Genomic DNA, 22,240 nt, shown 5'->3' with positions numbered 1-22,240 from the left:
GGTTCGCTCTTTGACACCTACTCTGTGACTAGGAATAAATTACTTTTACTTCTCTGGGAGCACAGAGGCAAATCCCCAAGATTGTAAACATTAGACCAGTTGCCATTCTGCTTTGATAGAAATATCTTTCCTCATCTGGAGCTCCCCAAATCACTTAAATTACAGGTCTTTAATACACCCCCCCCAAATAACTAAAAAATATAGCCATATATTTACACAGTGTACTCAATAAATATTCAATGATCAAATGTCTATCTTAGACTTACAACTAGTCATTGAAATCCTTTAGTACCCACTCAAAAGATCTAGCAGAAGTCCCCAAGTGCTTTGGGGGATCTAATACAGAGGATTCATGGAAGGATGGGTACAAAAGATGAGAATACTGATGGGATTCATTTTGCATAGCTGGAGAGAGCCTCCCCATTGATGAAATGACAGATCCTTCTGGTGTCAAAGGATGTCCTAGAATATTTAATGCTTCTTACACCCAGCCAAAATGAGGCCAAAATAACCATCCAGATGAGGTGTGGAATTAGAAGGATGAAGGCCAGTCTTTAACCTGACTCTTATAAACAAGAACTGGGATGTACATGTTTGTCTCCTACAAGTTAGCACTAGATAAGAAATGATCAAGCAAACAATTTTGTTACTTAAGTGATTTTTGTCTTGCATGTGAGCAACAGCTCTAGCTTCCTCCTCCTATTTGGCTCAGGCTGAGATTAAAGCCAGTATTCATTCTTCAACCCCACATCACCTGGAAGGTAGGGAAAGATGATTCAAGACTGAACATTTGTGATATCAAATATAAAAAGTGAATAATGTATTTATTAAGAATTGAATAGAATGTAGGAACATTGGGAGAAGTTATATAATATAATGGAAGGAAAAGTTGATTCTAGTTGGTTCTCCCCCTAACTAAACTTTGTGTTCTTAGACAAATTCCTTCCTTCTCTTGGCCTCAGTTTCCTCCTCTCAAAGATGAGAGGTTTGGATTAAATGATGTTTGAGATTCTTTTTGACCATAACATTTTAGGACACACAAAGACACATCAGGATAACAAATCCACTCCCACTCCCACACAAACTCATGTGCATATAGAATAACACAAAGATCAAAACTCTCAAATTAATGGAACTTTTCTCTCTTTCTGTCACCATCATTCATCACTGACATTTCTACCAACTTCTGTTTACTGACATGGCATAATGAATAGAGTAGTAGAATTGTAATTGAAACATCTGCCTATAACCCTTATTAATTTGGAGATCTTGGGCAAATCAGCAACTTTCTATATGATCTATTTTCTTCATCTGTGAAATGGGGATAACAGGAATTCTTGCATTACAGAATTGGGTTTTTTTAGGTTTTTGCGAGGCAACTGGGGTTAAGTGGCTTGTCCAAGGCCACACAACTAGGTAATTAATTATTAAGTGTCTGAGGCCAGATTTGAACTCATGTACTCCTGACTCACGGGCTGGTGCTCTATCCACTGCACCACCTAGTCTACCGACATTACAGAATTGTTAAGAGGAAAGCTTGTTCAAGTATTAAGAATATGAATTTTGATGATTCAATACACTGGAAATCTAAAGAAAGATAATAAGACTTCCCAGATAGCAGTGAAGGCCTTATAAGTTTTAGGTAAAGAGACATTACATACATGTAGGATCATAGATTTTTCAACTGGGAGGAATTTTAGAGATTTTCTTCATGGGGATGGAGGTAGGGGTTCCTGAACCCAGAAGGAGTCTGGATAGTTTTCATCAGTCCATCAACCTAGAATGGGAAAATATCTTTATTTCAATATAATTGATTTCCTTTGAAATCATATGCATTTTATATTATTTTAAAAAGGGATTCATTGGCTTTACCAGACTGCCCAAGGTATACTTCACACACACACACACACACACACACACACACACACACACACACACACACACACAGATTAAGAATCCCAGATCTAGACTAAACCTTCATTTTTTGAGATGAGTAGATTGAGTCACAGAGATGTGAAATGATTTACCCGAGTCCATACAGGTAGAAAGTGGAACTAGGATTAGAATCTGACAAAACCAGATAGCATATGGTAAGAGTGATAAAGACTGTTAGGAGAAAGCAGTTTAGTAAGGTAAAAAAGAATCAAGAGTTTGGAGTCACAAAATGTGGGGTCTTGGCTTTGCTACTCAAGTAGCTTTGAGATAAGTTTGTACCCTCTATGAGCCTCAGTTTTCTCATATGTTAAATGGATAGATGATGAGATCCCTGAGGACTCTTGCAGTTCTGAATTCTGTGTATTAGAAGGAATCATAACTTGGAACGGGGGCCCTTGTGGAAAATCCTCCAGACACAAGAGAGATTAAACTTTGGCCTTGAAGATCTTAGATAATAGGATGGAAGGGGGAAGGTAACTTGGAAAGATTTTATTTATTTTGAGTTTTACAATTTTTTCCCCATTCTTGCTTGGGAAGGCAACTTTGAAGAACTCTGAGGCAGAAAGGCACAAGTCATATTTGGGGGGGAAATCAGGCTGAGTAGAAGATTTGCTTGGAGAATAGTAGGAGATAGGATTGGAGAGGAAAATGCTAGCTGTTAAGAGGTAAACTAGGGTGAAACTGAGGATTACTTTAAATACCATGATGAAGCATTTGGACTTGATCTCATGAATAAGGAGCAGCTATTGAAGGGTTTTGAACTGGGAATGGGGGAAGAAGGAATCATGTATAGAAAGCTGCCTTATTAGAAAATCAAACTGGCAGCTGCTCTGCTGCAGATGGATTGGAAGAAAGCGACACGGGAGGCAGGGAATGCAATTAAGAAGCTATTAAATAGTTCAGGGGTGTGATGATGAGGACCTGGGATGAATGACAGCAGTGGTAGTGGCAGCAGAAAAGGAGGAAGATGGATTCTGGAAACATGAAAAAAAGAAATTACAAAAGATATAATAATGACAGGAGAAACAGAGAAAGGATGCCTCTTAGGTTTTTAGCATGGGTAAATGGGAGAGTTTAAAATTGTAATTAGGAAATATTTAATAAAATATTTAACTAAATGAAATATAATAGAACAAAGATAATGTTAATACGTGGTTTTTCAAAGTCAATATGCAGCCCAAAAGGATCCTTATGTATGGCTTAGTGGCCCTATTTGAGTTTCAATTGCTCTTGACAACTCACTAAGATTATAGAGAATGTAGCAGGAGTTCCCTTACCCCGGAAAACCCTATAGCAATGGAATCATTCCACTCTATCCTTCAAAACTCTGGGTTCATGCAACAGCATTTATTTGATGTGCATTTTTAAATTCTTGCCTGATACAAAGTATTGTGCTGGGGGAATTATAAAGGTTAAGTTAGACACAGTTTCTCACTTTAGAAAGTTAACAGATTGCTTGGGGAATAAGACTCAGATAAGATAAACTACAATATATGACATTGCACAAGTACATTAGTGAGTACAAAGAATTTGAGGTGATGGGAGGTCATGCAGATAGAGATGTCCATTCAGTAGGCAGATTGAGTACAGTTGAGGTAGAGATAGAGATTTGGGAGTCATCTGCATAGAGGTAATAGTTGAAGCCATGGGACTGGATGAGAAATTTGAAGGAGAATGTAACCCAAGGTGAAATAAAAAATCAGTGCTGACATGGAACCTAGGCATCTATTTATACAAATAGGAACTTGTGCTGGTTAAAGGAGTAGATAAAGTGCCCAGGGAAATAAGGAAGAGAACCAGATCAATGCTATATCATGGAAGCCCAGAGGGAGAGTGAGCCAATAGGGTCAAACAAAGAAGAAAAGACAAGGAGAATGAAGACTGTGGAAAAACCATTTGATTTGAGCCTTGGAAGGTCACTGCTGACCTTGACAAGGATAATCCTAGTATTAGAAAGACAGAATTAATATTGGTAGAAGTCAGGTTATAAGGAATTAAAAAGCTTAAGTGAAGTAGCACCCCATGTGATTAAAGAGATATTGAATAAAGAGGAAAAGAAGGCAGAGAGGGTAAGAAACTGGTGGTGAAAAAGGAAAAAAAAGAGTGATAGCTCCAGCATAGCAAGGTTCAATGGAAATTTATGTTTTCAATTTTTTTTTAAAGATACTGAGTCCTGAGTTCTTTGTGGGTAGAAGAGAGTCAGTGAAGAAAGAGAGATGGAAAAGTTGAGAGGGAATGATTGATGGGAAAAGAGTCTTGAAGATGGGCAGGAATCAAGAGGTAGAAGGCCTAGCCTTGGAGAATAGACAGTTTTCCCCCTATGACTAGAGATCAAGGAGAAAGAATGGTTCTAGATGGCATGGCTATCACATTTGCAGATGATAGAAAGCTAGGATTGGATAACTAACACTATAAGTGACAGTCAGTATTCCAAAAGATCTCAATAGGCAAAATATTAGGCTGCATTTATTAAGATGAAATTTAATATGAGTCCATACAAAGCTTTCCATAGCTTCAAAAAAAAATCAGTTTTTCATGTACAAGAAAAGGGGTGGCACTTTTATTGAAAAAGATCTGGGACCTTATTGGACTACAAACTCAGTATGAGTCAATGAGAATATCACAACCCAAAACAACAACAACCACCAATGATTAGATTTGAGGCTGCTTATCTTCCAAGAATAAGGAGTCCTTTGACTTGGAAAGACTTCATATGGAATACTCTTGTTTAGTTCTAGATATCACAGGACAAGGAGGATATTGATAATCTGGAGGATGGCCAAAGAAGGGCAACCACAATGGCAGAGAAACTTGAGTCATGGAAAAAAGAAGACTAGGATGGAGGGAACATGATAGCTATTTTCCAGTACTTGAAAGACTGTTAAGCTAAAAGGGGATTCTATTTTATTACCAAAGTGCAGAACCAATACCAATGGAGCGAAGTTGCAAAGAAGTTGTCAGATTGGTATCAGGAAAAAAAAGAAATCCTAATGACTTGAACTGTCTAAGAGTTATATATGTGCTACTTAGAGAGATAATGGGTTCCCTCTCATTGAAGATCTTAAAAGCAAAGGTTGAATGGACATTTGTAAGATAAGTGGTAGCTGGGATACCTTTCAGGTATGGGTTGTACTAGAATAGTGATACTAAACTCAAAATAGAAAGGGTAAATAAGGACCCCTATAGATTACATATTGACTAAGACACAGATTGATATTTTCTGTGCATTATTCTATTTTCATTCTGTTAAATATTTTCCAATTACATTTTTTTTTTTTTGGTTTTTACAAGGCAATGGAGGGTGGATTGCCCAAGGCCACACAGTTAGGTAATTATTAAGTGTCTGAGGTCAGATTTGAACTCAGGTACTCCTAACTCCAAGGCTGGTGCTCTATCCACTGTGCCACCTAGCTGCCCCTTTTCCAATTATATTCTAATCTGGTCCCTAACTAGTATTGCAGGGCACATGGGGCCAAGTTTGACATCTACCTCTCAACACCTCTTAGATGATCTTTAGGGTCCCCTCCAATTGTAAAATTCTATAATTTCATGAAGATGCAGAGAAATTTTGAGATAAGATGAAGGTGTCTTTCCTAAAAGGCCAACAGTGATCTAATTTCAAAACCAGTTTTTTCCCTCAGTCCTCATTTTCCTTGATCTCTCTGAAGTATTTGACCGCATCAGCCCTCTCAAAACTCTTCTCTGGCTTTCATGAAACAGCATTCTCCTAATTCTCTTCCTATTTCCCTGGCCACTACTCTGTGTTTTATAGTAGCTTCTATTTTTTTTTTGTTTTTAACCTATATTTATATTTATTATATTAAAAATTTCTCATTTACATTTTAATCAGAGTTAGGTCCCTGGTATATGGGAGTTTGACACTGTTTTAAATCATAGGAGTAAATAAAAGTTGTAATGGAATGAGATGGTCCTATTAGATTATTCAAGTCAGGTACCATGAATGACCTCTATGGGTCCTTACATCTCAAATATTCTATCATTCTAAGATTCTAAAATTTGGTACGTGCCCTACCAATATAATACTATATTCCATTTTAAATCAGAGAGTTATATCACCAGAAAATGATATAGACTGATCAAATCATGAGAATAAGAGACAATAATAAAGACCTGAATATTTCATCTATGGCTATGTGAGTTCTGCAGATTTAGAGGTAGGACATTGGAAGGGTCCCCTAAGGACTTCATGCAAGGGGGCCATGCATGGACCACAGTTGAATGGGACATAGATAGGTTTTGTGTTATAATCTTTCTTTTTAGTGGGAGTGTCTACTTCTATAATAGATCACATATCAAAGTAAGTAGGAAGGAGATTAAGGATAAGAGAATTTGAGGTGCAGAGGAGAAAGTTTATAATGGCATAGGGGTACAATAGCAAGCCTACACACTAGTGTTCTGAAACACATTCCACCCTTTTTCCGAGGAAGCCAAACTGGGAGCATAGCCAATGAGATATGTGCTGAAATCTGTGAGGTAGAGAGGCTAAACCCCACTGCTAGAGGTATCCTGAGACTCAAACAAGATTGTAACTGGGAAAGGGACCAGGGTTGGGAGTGGCTAAATAAATCCTTCAACTCTTCCTTGTTTCTTTACAGGAAATCCAAGTGAGGAGACAAGACCAACCCTGACATGGCTCTGAACCCTGGGCTTCCTTAGCAGCATGATCCCAAGTCACATACTCTACTAGCCCAGAGAATCCTTAACTCATCAGAGGCTGTGGGCTAATATTCTCTGGGCCACCTCCATTCTTACTCCCTTTTTGGGTCACAGTTCCGTGCATTTCCTATCCTCCCTCCTCAGCCTTTCCAGAATCTTTTCTCATGCACCAAGCCCTACTCTCTGGGGTCTGGACCTGAAAGTACCTACCAGAAGACAATGACTGCCAATTTACATCTCATTTTCATGGTGCTCATTTGCACATCTCCATCCCACTTCCTTTTCTGATAATTCCTGCAGTGACTGCTGTGTCAGGTTGGGCTGACCCAGTCTGGAAAAATTAGAGCTGTCCAAAAGTGTTATGGGCTGATTTGGGAGGAAATGAGTTCTCCCATAAGGGGGTCTTTCAATGGCCACTTATTGGAGTCCCTGAAGAGAAGTGCCTTATTCAGGGATGTGATGAAAGAGTAGGCCCACGAGGACCCATTATAAGACCCAGAAAAGGATGAGATGGGTTCCTGAGGGAAATGCATGTCCCCTGGCCTTGTCATCCCTTGCTGCTTGCTGCTCCCTGTCTCCCATGGCCCTTTCCTATGTGTTGCACAGTGTCTGAGTCTCAGTAGATTAATATGTCTGTTGACATGACTGTCCCCTTTCCCAACTCACTTCCCAATATTTCCTTTGATCCTGGGTCCTTGGACCTCAGGGGAAAATAAAGACTGTCATCTACCCTCCAGGAATTCACATCCATCAGGTGGAGAAATCATCCTAGGAGGCACTGACCCCAACTATTACAGCGGGACTTTCCATTACGTCAACATCAGTCGTCCAGATGCCTGGCACATCCAGATAAAGGGGTCAGGCATCTCCATTGGTTCTATTTTCATCCCACCTCCCCCTGCCCCTGAAATTCAGATTTGGGTCAAACCCAAGAGCTTACATCATATACTTTTCTAAATTCAGACCCCTTTGGGCTGAGTCTTCTTTGTTCATTAATATCCTTCAGTAGCAACCATTGTCATAGATTATAAAGACAAATAGATTAACGAGAGAGAGAAGGATAAGGAGGAAGAGGGAATATTCCCAAGATATTTGGAGGAAGGTGAGGGTGCGGAGGTCTTGACCCTACTTGATAAAAATAAGAGAGTGCTGGAATTGGATTTAAATTCTGGATCTGATGACTACTGACTATTAAATGTAAAGTGAGAATAACAATACTTCTACTATGCCTCCCTCATAAGGAGGTTATGAAGAAATGCTTTGCAAATATTACTGTAATGACTTCCTTCTACCTCTAATACATTGAAGCTCTAGCCCCACTTCCTCTAGGAAGCCACTCCAGTTTTAGCTCACTTAGTTTTCATTTGTATAGTATATTTTCTGAATCACTTAGTCATATATTTAAAGCATCACATCTTCCCCACCCCCACCTCCACTCCACCCAAGTATCAACTCCCTGAAGGCAAGGATTATATCTGTTATTGGCTCCATCCTCAAGTTCCTACTTTAAAGCTCCAAGTCTCTGGGGGTGGGTCAGTGGCTGACCCTGCTGACTTGTGAGCCCTCTTTCTGTCTCTGGCCTTCCCCTACAGAGTGGCTGTGGGGTCCAATGTGCTGTTCTGCCAGGACAGTTGCTCAGCAGCTGTGGACACTGGAGCTTCCTACATCACAGGTCCAACCAGCTCCATGAGGCAACTGATGAAGACATTGGGAGTTAAGGAAGACAGGAAAGAGGTAAGCAAACTAAATTCTAATAAGTATGTGACTTTCAAAAAAAAGATTGGGTAAGAATCAATACTTTGAGGTCCCCTTCCCAGATAATGGAAAGAGAAGCAGGAGTCTAATTTAGAGATAGTTATCCTAAATGTGATTTTCCTATTTCAGCCTGCCCCTTCCCCTACAAATGCAATTTTTAGTCTTAGAGTATCATAGATGTCAGAATTTATAGGAATTTCAGATGTCTTTATTCTACCCTCTGTGGAAATTTTATCCATAACATTCCTTACAGGTGTTCATTTGGCTGTCTTTTGAATACTTCCATTGATAGAGAGCTCACCACCTTACACAAAACAACCAGCCATTCAACAATTAGAAGAGTTCTTTCTCATTTATTTTTCCAACTACATGCAATGGTAGTTTTTAACAATCTTTTTTTTTTTTACATTTTTCTCTCTTCTTTCCCTCCCGCATTCCCTGACAGAAAGTAATATAGGCTCTACAACTATAACCATGCTAAACATAGATTGACATGACTCAGCTTGTGAAAGAAGAATGTCCAAATGGAAAAGAAAAAAAAATAGAGAGAAAAAATGACATAATTCATAAGACAACTTTTTAAAAAAAAATTGAAGATAGGGGCGGCTAGGTGGTGCAGTGGATAAAGCACCAACCCTGGAGTCAGGAGTACCTGGGTTCAAATCTGATCTCAGACAATTAATAATTACCTAGCTGTGTGGCCTTGGGCAAGCCACTTAAATGGGGATTTGCCTTGCAAAAATCTAAAAAAAAATTGAAGATAAGGGGCAACTAGGTGGTGCAGTGGATAGAGCACTAGCCCTGGAGTCAGGAGGAACTGAGTTCAAATCCAGACTCAGACACTAGCTGTGTGACTTTGGGCAAATCACTTAACTCTATTGTCTTTCAAAAAAAATTTTTTTTAATTGAAGCTAGTAAACTCTTCATTTAAACTCTATAGTCTCTTCTTTGATTGTAAATGGTATTCTCCAAAACAAGTCTTTTAGTATTGTCCTTGATTATTGAACTGCAGAAATGAACAAGTCTATCACAGTTAATCATCACCCAATGTTGCTGTTAGTATATATTCTGGTTCTGTTCACTTCACTCAATATCAGTTCGTGTAAGTCTTAGAAAGTTCTTTCATAGATTGAATTGAAATGTCTCTCTATATTGTATTAGAGGTAGAATTTACAATTTTTCAGAAAGTATTTGAAAAGAGAAATAAAGATGTGCTCTACTTGCCCCCGGGACAATCAATGGAAGTTGTTGAGGCAGATATGATTCAGCATAAGGACTGTCTTAAAATTTTTTTATTGCTGCTCAGTTGTTTCAGTTGTGTCTGACTCTTCATGACTTTATTTGAGGTTTTCTTGGCAAATTTACTGAAGTAGTTTGCCAATTCTTCTAAAAATTAGCCTATTCTAAAGTAGCACTAAAGTAAATCCCCTTTTACCAGAGAAAATATTGTATTCACTGGTAATCACTTGATGGCTATGTTGTAGAGGTAAACTAATTGGCAGATATTTAACAGAAATTTTTAAAATCTCTCAATCTCTCTCTCTCTCTCTCTCTCTCTCTCTCTCTCTCGTTAAAAAATGCAATTCAACATAGATAATGTTAATTTGTGGTTTTCTATTTAATTTTGCCACCATTGCTACAGAGGTGGAGGAGCTTCCTATTCATATTCCTAATGATCTCTGAGGTTATTTTTAACTCTGATTATGTGTGAGCTCCTGAACAGATTACTGAGAGAGAGAACTCAGACTAATACCTCAGTCCTTTCTTACTGACCAATGAACCTACCATTTTGGAATGTTTTGATCTCATATGGGTCTTGGGGTCTTTTCTGCCCACAGTATCTTGTAAAATGTGACCAGGCACCCATGCTCCCGGATATCTCCTTCTACCTTGATGACAAGGCCTTCACACTCCACAGTTCTGATTATGTCTTAGAGGTGAGCTTCTGGGTCATTTTCTATTTGATTCTCTGTCTCTGTCTCTCTGTCTCTTGTCTCTCTGTCTCAGACTCTGAAGTAAGAGACTATGGGAGATAGAGATCAACTACAGGACTGGAATTGAAGGTTGGAGGGAGGGGGTTGAGTATAAAGCCAAAGATGCTCCTACCCTCCCCTCCATTAAAAAAGAGGGGGTTCATATACAAACTAGCCATAAGACAGTAGAAAAAGGGGGACGTTCCTCAGATCATAGTTTTAAAGTGTGAAAGGATCTCAAATTCATCTAGAACAATCATCTTATTTTGCAAATAAAGAAACTGAGACTCAGAGAATATAAGTGATTTGACTATGGTTACAAAGCTAGCCAGTGTCAGAGGTGGGGATTTGAATTCAGAAGTTTCTGACTCTAGGTTCAGTGCTTTATCTGCTACAGAGAAGACTGGCATAACAGAAATAACTCACAATTCTTTAGTACTCAAAGGGTTATCAAGTGCTTTTATCCCAACAACCCTATAAGATTGGTAGGATAAATATTATTCTCATTTTATTCCCATTTTACAGATAAGGAAACTGAGACTCAGAAAGAAAGCAATTTGCCCAAAATCACACAGCTAGATGGATATGAGCTCTGTCCTGAACCTTCTTCTCTTTCTATACTCTCCCTTGCTGATCTCCGCTCCTGTTGCTTCAATTATAATTGATACATATAGGGCCAGCTAGGTGGTACAGTGAGAGTCAGAAGGATCTGGGTTCAAATCTTATCTCAGATAATTGCTAGCTGTGTGCCCCTGGGCAAGTCACTTAACCCCTATTGCTTCCAAAATAATAACTGATACATGAACCACTCCTAAATGATTATACTAATCCTAATCCTTTAATTTCATATCTCCAAATTCCTACACGAATGTCCCATTAGCATCTCAAACTCAACATGTCCAAAATGAAACTTATTTTTCTCCCTAAAATATTCTTCTCTGTATATCAAAACTACCAACTTTCAGTCACCGGGGTTCAAAAGGTGAACATCATACTTGCTTTTTCCTTTTGGCCTCCCCACCTCCAGCTAATCAATTATCAGATTTTCTAGATTATACCTTGCCATCTCTTCTATCCATCCATCTTTTCTTCCTACTTACACAATCATCACTCTTATTCAATCTCTCATCATTTATCTCTCAACTGGTGATTGCAAAGCCTCTTTTAAAAAAAAGGTTTTTATTGATATTTTCTTTTTCTTACATTGCCATGGCAACCCCAAGTATTCCTCTCTCTTACTCTCCTGGAGAAACTTTCCATATGACAAATAGTATTTTTTAAGAGAGGAAAATGAAAAGTCAGCACAATTGATCAATATTTTGAAAAAAGTCTGAAAACATATGTCAAGTGTTTCTGTGAACCTTCCATCTCCATGAAGGAGTGAGCTGGGGGTGTCCTTTCTTGTCTTAAGTGATCTTTATATACATATATATATATATATATATATATATATATACATATATATATATATATGTATGTATATGTATATGTATATGTATATATATAATTTTGTTGTATTTTGATTTATTTGGACTATGGCTGTTATTTCCATTTCCATTTAAGCAGTTTTTGTATATATTGTTTTCTTAGTTCTACTTATTTTATTCTATGTCAGTTCATAGAGATCTTTCCATACTTCTCAGTATTCAGCACATTATTTCTAACAGCACAGTAATAATATTCCATTATATTTGTGTACCACAATTTATTTATTCCCCAATTGATCAGAATTTTTTGTTTGCAGTTCTTGGCTCTCTGAAAAAATGCTTCTACAAATATTTTGGAGAATATGAGGACTTTTTTCCCTTTTGATGACTTCCTTTGAATATAAGCTTATTAATGAAGTTTCTGGTTCAAAGAATATTCACTTTAAGTAAATAATTTCAAATTGCTTTCCAAAACGATTGTACCATTTCACAGTTCTACTGACTATTGTAGTAGCTCTATGCAATTCCCTTCAACATTGAATGCTATTTTTTTGTCATTTTTTGCCAAATTGCAGGGTGTGAAGTGAAACTTCAGGGTAGTTTTGATGTGCATTTTTCTTATTAGTGATTTAGAGTGATTTTTCATGTAGTTGTACACTTTGCAGTTCTTTTTTAGAGAATTGTTTGTTCATGTATTCTGACCACTTATATAATGAAGAATGGGAAAGTACTTAATTTTATAAGAATTTATTAAATTTTTGCACAACTTAGATAGTAAGCTCTTCTTAGAGAACCCCCCATTTCTTCCCTTTTATACTATATACATTAAATTATCTGTACATCACCTTTTTCAGTTTCAAGAAATCAAAGTTATATTGTATCTTTTATAATTGTTATTTCTTGATGAAGCATATTTTTCCTACCTATGGCCATAAGAGGTACATGATGTTTCTCTTCTTTTTATAGTTTTAAAAAATATATTTTGCATCTTTAATATTAATTTCACATATCCTTTTAGAACGCATTGCAAAATGTAGAATAAGATGTTGGTCTAAATCTAACTTCTTCCAAACTGCTTTCTAGTTTTGTTAGCAGTTTTTATCAAATGGAGTTTTTCCTAAGGCAATTTATGTTTTCCTTTTTGTCAACAATGGGTTAACAAGTAACATTATTTTTTAATCTTCCCCACTGATCTCTCTATTCTTGAGCCAGTTCCAGATAGTTTTGATAACTACTGCTTTATTATATAATCTGTGGTCTGGAAATGCTATTCCCCCTTTGTCCCTATTTCTTTTCTTCATTTCCCTTGATATTCTAGATCTTTTATTTTTCCAAATGAATTTTGCTATTTTATGTGTAAAGTTCCTTCGATTGATATAGCATTAAAAGTGCGAGTTAATTTTGGTAGCATTATCATTTTTATTATATTAGTATGGCCTAACTATGAACATCAAATATTCTGCCAGCTATTTAAATCCCTTTTGGGGGGGGCGGGGTGAGGCAATGGGGTTGAGTGACTTGCCCAAGATCACACTGTTAGGTAATTATTAAGCATCTGGGGCTGGATTTGAACTCAGGTCTCCCTGACTCTAGGGCCAGTGCTCTATCCACTGTGCCACCCTTTAAATTCTTTCTTTAAAGAAGCACTTTGTAATTGAGTTTATACAAGTCATTTGTGTATTTTTGGAAGATGATCCCCCAATAGTTTATGTATTTTGTAATTATTTGGAATGGAATTTCACTTTCTCTTATTGTGTTTTGTTATTATATAGAAATGCTGTTGATTTTTGAGGATGTTATGGCATGCAACTTTGCTGAAGCTATTGATTATCTCAATTAATATCTCTGCTGTTTCCTTAGGATTTTCTAAGAAAGCTTAACATCAGTAGAATAGTTTTCTTTTCTCTTTACTCTATCCTTTACTATATCAAATACATGCTTGCTTCTTTATTGTAAAAAGCTCTCATACATCCATTGAATAAGATGGTCTTTAGGTTTTGCATACATGCTTTTTATATTATTTTTAAAAGGCCCTATCTATGCCTATACTTTATAGGGTTTTTAGCATAAAAGAGCATTATACTTCATCAAAGGTATTTGAGATTTATTGAAATGTTTTTGTGGTTTTAGATATTTTGTTTTTTAATAACCCTCATTTATTAGGTGTCATAGTGGATACAATGCTGGCCTGGAGTCAGTAAGTCCTGAGTTTAAATCCTGCCCCAGATATCTATTGGCTGTGTGACTCTGGGCAAGTCACTTTATCTCTTTTTTGCCTCAGTTTTTTCCATCTATAAAATAGCTAATAGCAGCTTCCTCCCAAGATTATTGTGAGGATCAAGTGAGACAAATGTCAAGGGCTTAGTAGAGAGCCTGGAACATAATGCTATATAAATGTTTGTTATCATTTCTGATTTTACTTGATAATATGGTTTCTTGAATAAACCAGTGATATCTTTGATAGAATTATAAAATTTTTGAATCAATGTTCATTGATAATGGTGGCTTAGAGGTTTCTTTTTGGTGTTTTATCTTTCCCCGATTTAGGTCTGAGGGTTATAGTTGTCTTATTCTCCAATTCATGAGAATATTATTTTTATTAAATATTCCTTAAAAGTTTTATGGAATTTTCCTGTGAGTTCATTAGGACCAAAAGGGTTGTTTTCCCTCTTTAGTAATTCCTTTATAGATAAATCTATTTCCTTTTCTGAGATTGGATTATGTAAGATCTTCAGAAAGTTTGAGTGCTTTATATTTTTGAACGTATTTTTTTGTGTGTCCTCAATTTTGTTTACAACACAATATTTTCTGATCGTTCCTTTTATTTCTTCTGGTTTTGCTGTGGTTTCATTTTGCTTATTTACTATTTTATTGATTTTATTTTCTGCTCTCTTATTTCTAATCAGATTTACCAAGGATATGTCAAATTTGTTAGTCTTATCAAAGAACCAGTTTTTGGTTTTAATCGATCATTTCTTGGGGGGTTTTTGTTTCCAATTCCCCTCTAATTTTTAAAATCTATTCTACAAAATCCTCTTAATTTGTTTCCTTGCTTCAAGTCTCTTCACAATCAGATATATTCACAACTACGAAAATAATATTTTGTCTCAGCCACTCTTTTGCTCAATGCTCTCCAATGGTTTCCCACTTCCTCGAGGTCCTAGGATATTAACAATTTTCATACTTTGTATAAACTTCAGATCACAATACTCCTTTTCCCCTCTCAGATAAAATGCAAATTTCTCCATTGACTTCCACATACCTTTTCCAATCTTAGTTCATAGTACTCTCCTGAACAAGCAGCACACTTAAATCAAATTAAAAAACTCAAACTTTCATCTCCATATCTTTGTAGAATCTGTCCCCCATGCCTAGAATTCACAGCTTTTCCACTTCCTCCTTTTAGAATTCTTGCCTTAATTTAAAGCTCAGTTCAAGTATAACAACTCCTAAGGGAAACTTTTCCTTATCTGCCCCCAGTTGTTTAGTATTCTCTCCTCAAATTCTCTTGCAGTTTTTTATTCATGCATGTGATATGTCATATTCAGTAGGAAGTGGGGTCCTTGAAGACAGATACCTGTAGCATGATATAAACATGCTATATCCTTCAGGTTTGTCGAATTGAATTACGAAACCTGGATTTCAGGGGCTGCTCTCCCATTAGTCAGCTGTGTGATTTGGCAGTTCATTTTCCCCTCTGAGTCTTAGCTTCCTCATCTGTAAAATAAGGCAATTGGCCAATAATATTTCTCATTAGCCCCCAGAGTTTGAAGATTTTATTAAATAGAATTCTATAAGGCAATTGGCCAATAATATTTCTCATTAACCTTCAGAGTTTGCAGATTTTATTAAATAGAATTCTATAAGGCAATTGGCCAATAATATTTCTCATTAGCCCCCAGAGTTTGAAGATTTTTTATTAAATAGAATTCTCCAAAGAGCAGAACTCTACATAAAGATAGGGTAAGCGAACCTTGATAGCTGATCTTTGATTCTGGGCAAATTATTTACTTTGCTACCTTCCCTTTTTTCCTTATATAGGAAAAATGGTAACTTTTGCCTTCATTATCTCAAAGCATGTCTAAGTCTTAATTATAGAAATGAGAGCTAATTGCTTACATGCAATAATATATTTACAATTTATTATGCTTATAACAGTATTTAATTTTCTATTCAATTTATATTTATAAGCATTTCTTATATTTATAATATTGATATCTATCATTATTTCTTATATTTGTTTATTTCTTTTATAATAATTATTAATATTTAGATGCATTTATTATATTTGTATTTATTAGTGCTTCACTAAGGGGACTGCTTAAAGAATTTCTTCTGAGTCTTGAATTGCTCAATTAAAAAGTCTAAGATGCCTCCAACTCCTAGAGTAAGCCAAGTGCCAAAGAATCATGCGTCTGGGGTGTAGAAGGTGTTCAGTAATGCAGACATGTCCACAAATACCACTGGTTAAGAGTGTGGAGATGGTTTTATTAGGACTGACTCAGTTCTTTTCCCTTCTGAGGCTTAGTCTTCTTAAGTTCCCTGAACTTTTCCCAACCAAACTAGAATAGTCAGTCTTGTATTTCTGGAACAAAAGCCAGAATTGGATTGGCTATCATGAGGGGAGTCACAGGAAATAGCTAACATTTATATGCCATTTTAAGGTTTATATAGCATTTTTATTATTTCATTCATTGAGATAGCTTTAGGCTGGGGATTTTTTTGGAGGCTATCTTCTCAAATGAGACTGTTAGTGAGGGATAGAGGCAGACAGTGAGGAATAACCAGAAATGAATAGCAATAACTGGATTTATCAGATTGAGAGAAAACAAGAAGAGAGTAGGATTTATGGAGAAAGGAGAAATTAAGGTAGTAAAGGGATATAAGATTCTGAAAAGATGTAAGTGCAGAGGTGAGACAGAGGCCATGAAGACAAGAATGTCTGGAAAAGTGCTCATGTTCCCTCTTTGAGCCTTAGTTTCCTCACCTATAAAATTAAGCAATACAGAGTAGACAGATAGTTAGATGGCATCATAGAGGAGTTCAGAAGACTCATCTTCCTGAGTTCAAATATGACCTCTGACGCTGTACTAGCTGTGCGACCCCAGCAAATTACTTTATCCTGTTTGCCCCGGTTTCTTCATCTGTTAAAAATGAGCTAGAGAAGGAAATATCGATTCACTACAGTGTCTGTTCTAAGAAAGTTCCAAGTGAGGTTAAAAAGATTTGGACAGGACTGAAGCAACAATAAAAAGGTATTTAATAGTTGATGAACAAATCAGAAGTTAGGAAAGGAAAAGGTCAGGACAACTCAGTCAAGGAAACTAAACAGGAATTAGAAAAAAGAAACCAACAAAAAAGAAATGGGCTAGTTAAGTGATGTTCATCTCAAATAGAAATACAGCTCTGTGGGTCTCACATTGTTATGCAGTTGTTTTAGTCATGTCTGACTCTTTGGGGTTTTTGTGGCAAAGATACTGGACTAGTTTGCCATTTTCTTCTCCAGCTCATTTTACAAATGAGGAAACCGGTGCAAACAGGGCTAAATGACTCACCCAGGTTCACATAGCTAATAAATATCTGAGGCCAGACTTGTACTCTGAAAGACTAGCCTTCCTGACTCCAGATCCAATTCTCTAATCCACTTCACCACTTGGCTTCCCTATGAACATTATCTATATCGTATTTTTTTTTATTTTGTTAAACATTCCCCAATTATATTTTTATCTGGTTCAAGGAAGACTAGGGGAGTTTTACATGTGGAACCACAGCAGTGAATTTAACACTTCTGAACTAGTTAAACTCTAGGGTTAGCTAATAATAGAAATAAAGGTGAAGTATTTCACATAAGTTCCAAAAATTCCAACAAAAATGGGAGGGGTGGAGAGAGAGAGCAATTTGACAAAAAAGAAGATTCAGTGGGGCAGGTAGGTGGCATAGTAGATAGAGCACTGGCCCTGGAGTCAGGAGTATTTGGGTTCAAGTCCAGTCTCAGACACTTAATAATTACCTAGCTGTGTGGCCTTGGGCAACCCACTTAACCCCATTGCCTTGCAAAAACATAAAAAGAAAAAAAACAGATTCAGTGAACTGCATGCTTGAAAACAGTTGACACTGTGACAGAGCAACTGAAAAAAGATAATTCCATAATAAACTATTCAATTTAGGTAATAATTTGAAGGGAGACACTAGCTCTACTGCATGAGACTATCACTAGTACAATGTTTAGTTGGGAGAAGGCAATTTTTAGAAGATTGGAGATATAATTAATAAGTTGGAGATTTTCCAAAAGAGGACAACCAGGATGGTTATCCATGCCAGAAGCAGATCAATTGAAGATACCTAGAGCTGTTTAGCCTAGATATGCTTTTGAGGGAGGATTGTGGTGGTAGGGGAAATGATAGTTATCTTTAAGTGCTTGAAGGGCTGGCCCATGGATAAAGAATTAAGTTTTTCTGCTTTGACTCAGAGGGAAGAATGAGGAAGGATGGATGGATGGAAGTTGTAAAGAGGCAGATTAAAGTTTATAAGCAGAGGAACTGATGTAAGGAACAACCTCCTAAGAGTAACTAACCCACAGTGGAATGGACTGACTTAGTTGGCAACGGGCTCTCCCCTTCTAGATTTCTTTTAGCATAAAGTTCTATAATACATGGGATTCTCATTCAGGTACAGGCTGAACTAGATGGTATCTGAACTTCTAACTGAGCTTTTACAATCCTGGCCTTTTCCGATCCAAGATTCTGTGATTTTTATCTTAAATAAGAATTAAATGGAAAAAGATTTGCTAAAAGCTGGGGTCAGGGGAAGAGGGAGGATGTGAAAAACTATGTGTGGGCTTGTTGTTAATGGGCATCAGTCCAAATTAGTCTCTTCTTGCAGAATCTGAAAAGCCGAGATAATATGTGCTTGCTAGCCTTCCGTGCCTTGGACATTCCACCCCCCACGGGACCTCTATGGATTTTGGGAGCAAGCTTCATTCGAAAGTTCTACACTGAATTTGACCGGCACAATAATCGCATTGGCTTTGCCTTGGCAATCTAACTTGCCTCTGCCCATAGCCCAGATCATGGGGTCAAGAGATGGAGGAAGATGGTGCCTGTGGCTTGGCTCGCATCCCTGTTTGATCCTGCTTTCTCCCTGTTGTGCTTGGTTCTGGGGCAAATTCATCTAAGGCAAATTTCTCTGTCATAATCTCTTCTCTATTCCTCCAGGCCACTGTTAACCTGCTTTAATTGAGAATAGAATAAAATTTCAATACTCAAAAATGGTACCTGACTATGGGAAGAGACTGGGGTTTAGCAGGAGCTGGGAAAGAAGCATTACTGTGTATTTGGAATGTAAGTCAGAGATTGTGATGAATTCTTAGACAAATCCATATAAGCTCATAAACCCTGACACCCAAATGGACCTACATATCACCCTTTGCTATTTGATTGCAATAGCTTCTTAATTGCAACACTATCCCTTCTCCATCTGTGAGTTGATTTTTCCAGCAGTGGTGAGATTCTTTGTTTCATGAGTTGTCCTGGTCAATCAATGGTCAACCTCCTGGTGATGAATCTTTCCATACTTAACTAGACTCGGCCTTTAGAAAGCAAACTCCCATTGTTACCATGCTGTAACCTGGGTCCTTTGGCATCCAAGGGCAAGCATTTGAAAAACAGTCAGCACAAGCATGGGGTATAACCAGTGATTGGGTTGTGTGGTAGGAAAAATCTTACTGGCTCATAGAAGGATTATCCCTGACCTTGAGGCTCATTAAAACACCGTTCTCACGAACTGAGTTAATCCAGTCCAGACAGGGATGTACGAATATATACTTCTGGTGCTCATGAACACAGAACCAGAGACAAGCACATACAGATGCAAAGATATAGATGCAAAGATACACATGTATCTTATGTGTATTTTACGTGTTTCTTATGCATTCGTGACATACCAAAGTTCCACATCTATGCACATATAGAATCAAGGAATTTCCAAAGATTTCAGAAATCAGTCCAACCTATTTGCCAAACCTAGGAATCCCCTCTACGATTCACCCAAAAGTAAGAATTTTAGCATCTGTGACAAATACCACAATCTACATTGGAAACAGCATGGAACAGAGGCTTACATTTAAGGTGGAGAGAGGGAAAGGGGAAGATTGCCCCATGATGGGCAGACATAGCCCTTCTTTTTTTAGCATGAGGCCAGTGCTGGAGAGGTTACTGCACAAATAGGGAGCAAGATGGGGCAGGATAGAAACTCAGCCTGAAGCACCATCAGTTAGCATTTTATTTAAAAAGAATTATTTTTGCTCACTAAGAGCTAAGTTCTATTGTTTCTGTGCTGCTAAAGATTACAACTACTGTCTACAGTACCTTCCAAATTTAGTGTCCCAAGATAAAAAAAAAAGTCTTGGTATTTTCTCTTTAGTTAGGGGCCTGCCTCCTCAATGAATGGGTTAAAAGCACAAAGCCACAGACCAAGAATGCCAAGTACCACATGACCACAGGGTATGGACAAGGGTTTTTCGAATGTTAAGGGAGATTTGTGAATGGTACTGGTGCTACTGTCCCCAAGAGGGCTTAAACTTTTTTTATACACTATGTAATTTAGACAATATCATAAAGAAACACATCTCTTGGCCATAGAGGAAAGAAGCTCCAGACATTAACATTTTGTACATTCACACACAAACACACCCAAAACCACCCCCCAAAAAACAAAACAAAACCCTATATTGAGAAATCTCTCAGGTTCCTGCGTGTTGCATACTATCTTTGACTAGTAGTCATAATGTACTATTGCAGAGGAACTGTCACTTCATCATTGACATGGATGTTCCCTCTAATGATGCAGATTGCAGACCATCCACACTTGCTCTACCAGTTATGCTTTCCCATAAATACACTTGTAGGGATTCTGTCTGATGTGCTGGAAGTCTTCTTCTCACTCATTTGACATAGCATGGATATAAATGGAACATGGGAGCTATTCAGTCAGGCCCTGGAAAAGTGGCTGCCTATTCTTGCTACTTGGTGCCTGTTCTTCAGACAAATACACAAATTAATAGACAAAATAGAGAAGTCTTCTCTGGGAGAGAAAAAAGAACAGCTCTACCCCGACTATCATCTTTTCTTCAGTCCTGTTTCCTACCTTTGTTTTTATCACACATACCTCCACTCCACTTGGGGCTGCTATTCTCATTAGATCTATAACATTAGGTGGACACAGGTCTGGAGTTGGCATAAATAGAAGAGAACCAGACTGAAGATAAACACCCTAGTCTCCATTCTTTCCCTTTCTCTTTTTTTTTGGGGGGGGGGTGGGAGATAACAAAGTTCAAGTTTATACAGTTAGTGAGTATCAAGTGTCTGAGGATAGATTTGAACTCAAGTCCTCTGACTTCAGGGCTGGTTGTCTAACCACTGTGCCATCTAGCTTGCTCTACCCTCTTTCCCTTTATCTTATAAAGAGAGAATCTTATCCATTATCTGATCTATTAATTGGAAAGGGAGAGAGAATGGTGACAACAGGGCTCAAACTGATTTAACGGGACCTGGCTAGCTGACCAAATATGTGACATATATAGGAGATACTTAATAATTTTTAAAATTCATTTAACTGTCATTCAATAAACATTTATTAAGTACCTGCTTATTCAAAGAACTCTGCTGTGCTATGGAAGTGTTAAGTTTAGAAAAGATAATATTTTCCTCATGAAGCTTACAGTCTAATAGGGGAATCAGACCCAAATAAAGATAACTACAATAAGCAACATTATGTGATATAATTGAAATTCAAAACCAAGTACTCTAGTTTTAGTTATAGTTCTACCAGAGGGGAAAGGGCGAGTTGGTGGTGGGGGTGCTTTTCAGGTATTAAAAAATATAAGCAGTTATAAGCAAAGGGACAGAGGTAGGATAATGATAGTTCAGGGAACAAATCTGGAAGGTTAGGTTGGGACGATCCCCCCACACACACCCACACACCCAAGCTTCTGAGAGCTTGGAAGTTCATGGATGTGGAACTTTGCTTATATTTTTAAATTTTTTTCACTGTGATGCTTTTATTTTCCTCATTTTATTTATCTTTAAGAATTATTTGTTATATAGGATATATAATATATATATATATATCAAATAGCTCTCTGTTGAGTAGAAAGGTGGAATACAGAAGGAAATCTAAGTGATATAAAGACAAAAGAGATCAATAAAATCTAATTATATATAAAAAAGAAAATCATTAAAGATTTTTGAACATGGGAACAATATGACCATATCTATAAAAAACAACAAAGAAGATTATTCTTGTAACTATATGGACACATGAGACTGGAATATGGAAGTGAGAAGTCACATAGTTATTAAGGAAGTTGTATAATATTAACTGTTACTCGGATGGTGGCAATGGGCATAGAAAAGTGGGATTGAGAGGATTTTGGAAGTAGAATTAACAGGACCTGGTTAACTGAGCAAATATGTG

At 37.2% G+C, this 22,240-nt stretch overlaps 1 protein-coding gene and 1 long non-coding RNA gene across 2 annotated transcripts in view; one reads left to right on the top strand and one right to left on the bottom strand.

The window, feature by feature from the left end:
* The window catches only part of REN (renin), a 32,076-nt gene extending 11,690 nt beyond the window's left edge, over positions 1 to 20,386 (top strand). Inside the window, exons 6-9 of the mRNA XM_074222435.1 lie at positions 7,350 to 7,469; positions 8,205 to 8,346; positions 10,206 to 10,304; positions 18,650 to 20,386. Of these exons, the coding sequence (XP_074078536.1) occupies positions 7,350 to 7,469; positions 8,205 to 8,346; positions 10,206 to 10,304; positions 18,650 to 18,811 (523 nt within the window). The 3' untranslated portion in view covers positions 18,812 to 20,386. The remainder of the gene's footprint in view (positions 1 to 7,349; positions 7,470 to 8,204; positions 8,347 to 10,205; positions 10,305 to 18,649) is intronic.
* Positions 1 to 22,240, bottom strand: part of LOC141513016 (uncharacterized) — a 72,454-nt gene that overhangs the window by 48,769 nt on the left and 1,445 nt on the right. Inside the window, exon 2 of the long non-coding RNA XR_012475660.1 lies at positions 1,662 to 1,777. This is a non-coding gene — a long non-coding RNA (uncharacterized LOC141513016). The remainder of the gene's footprint in view (positions 1 to 1,661; positions 1,778 to 22,240) is intronic.

This window comes from Macrotis lagotis, chromosome 2 (assembly GCF_037893015.1).
Source record: "Macrotis lagotis isolate mMagLag1 chromosome 2, bilby.v1.9.chrom.fasta, whole genome shotgun sequence".
NCBI classification, from domain to species: Eukaryota; Metazoa; Chordata; class Mammalia; order Peramelemorphia; family Peramelidae; genus Macrotis; species Macrotis lagotis.
Note: the sequence above shows the minus strand (reverse complement) of the source record. Positions and strands in the feature narration are given on the sequence as shown.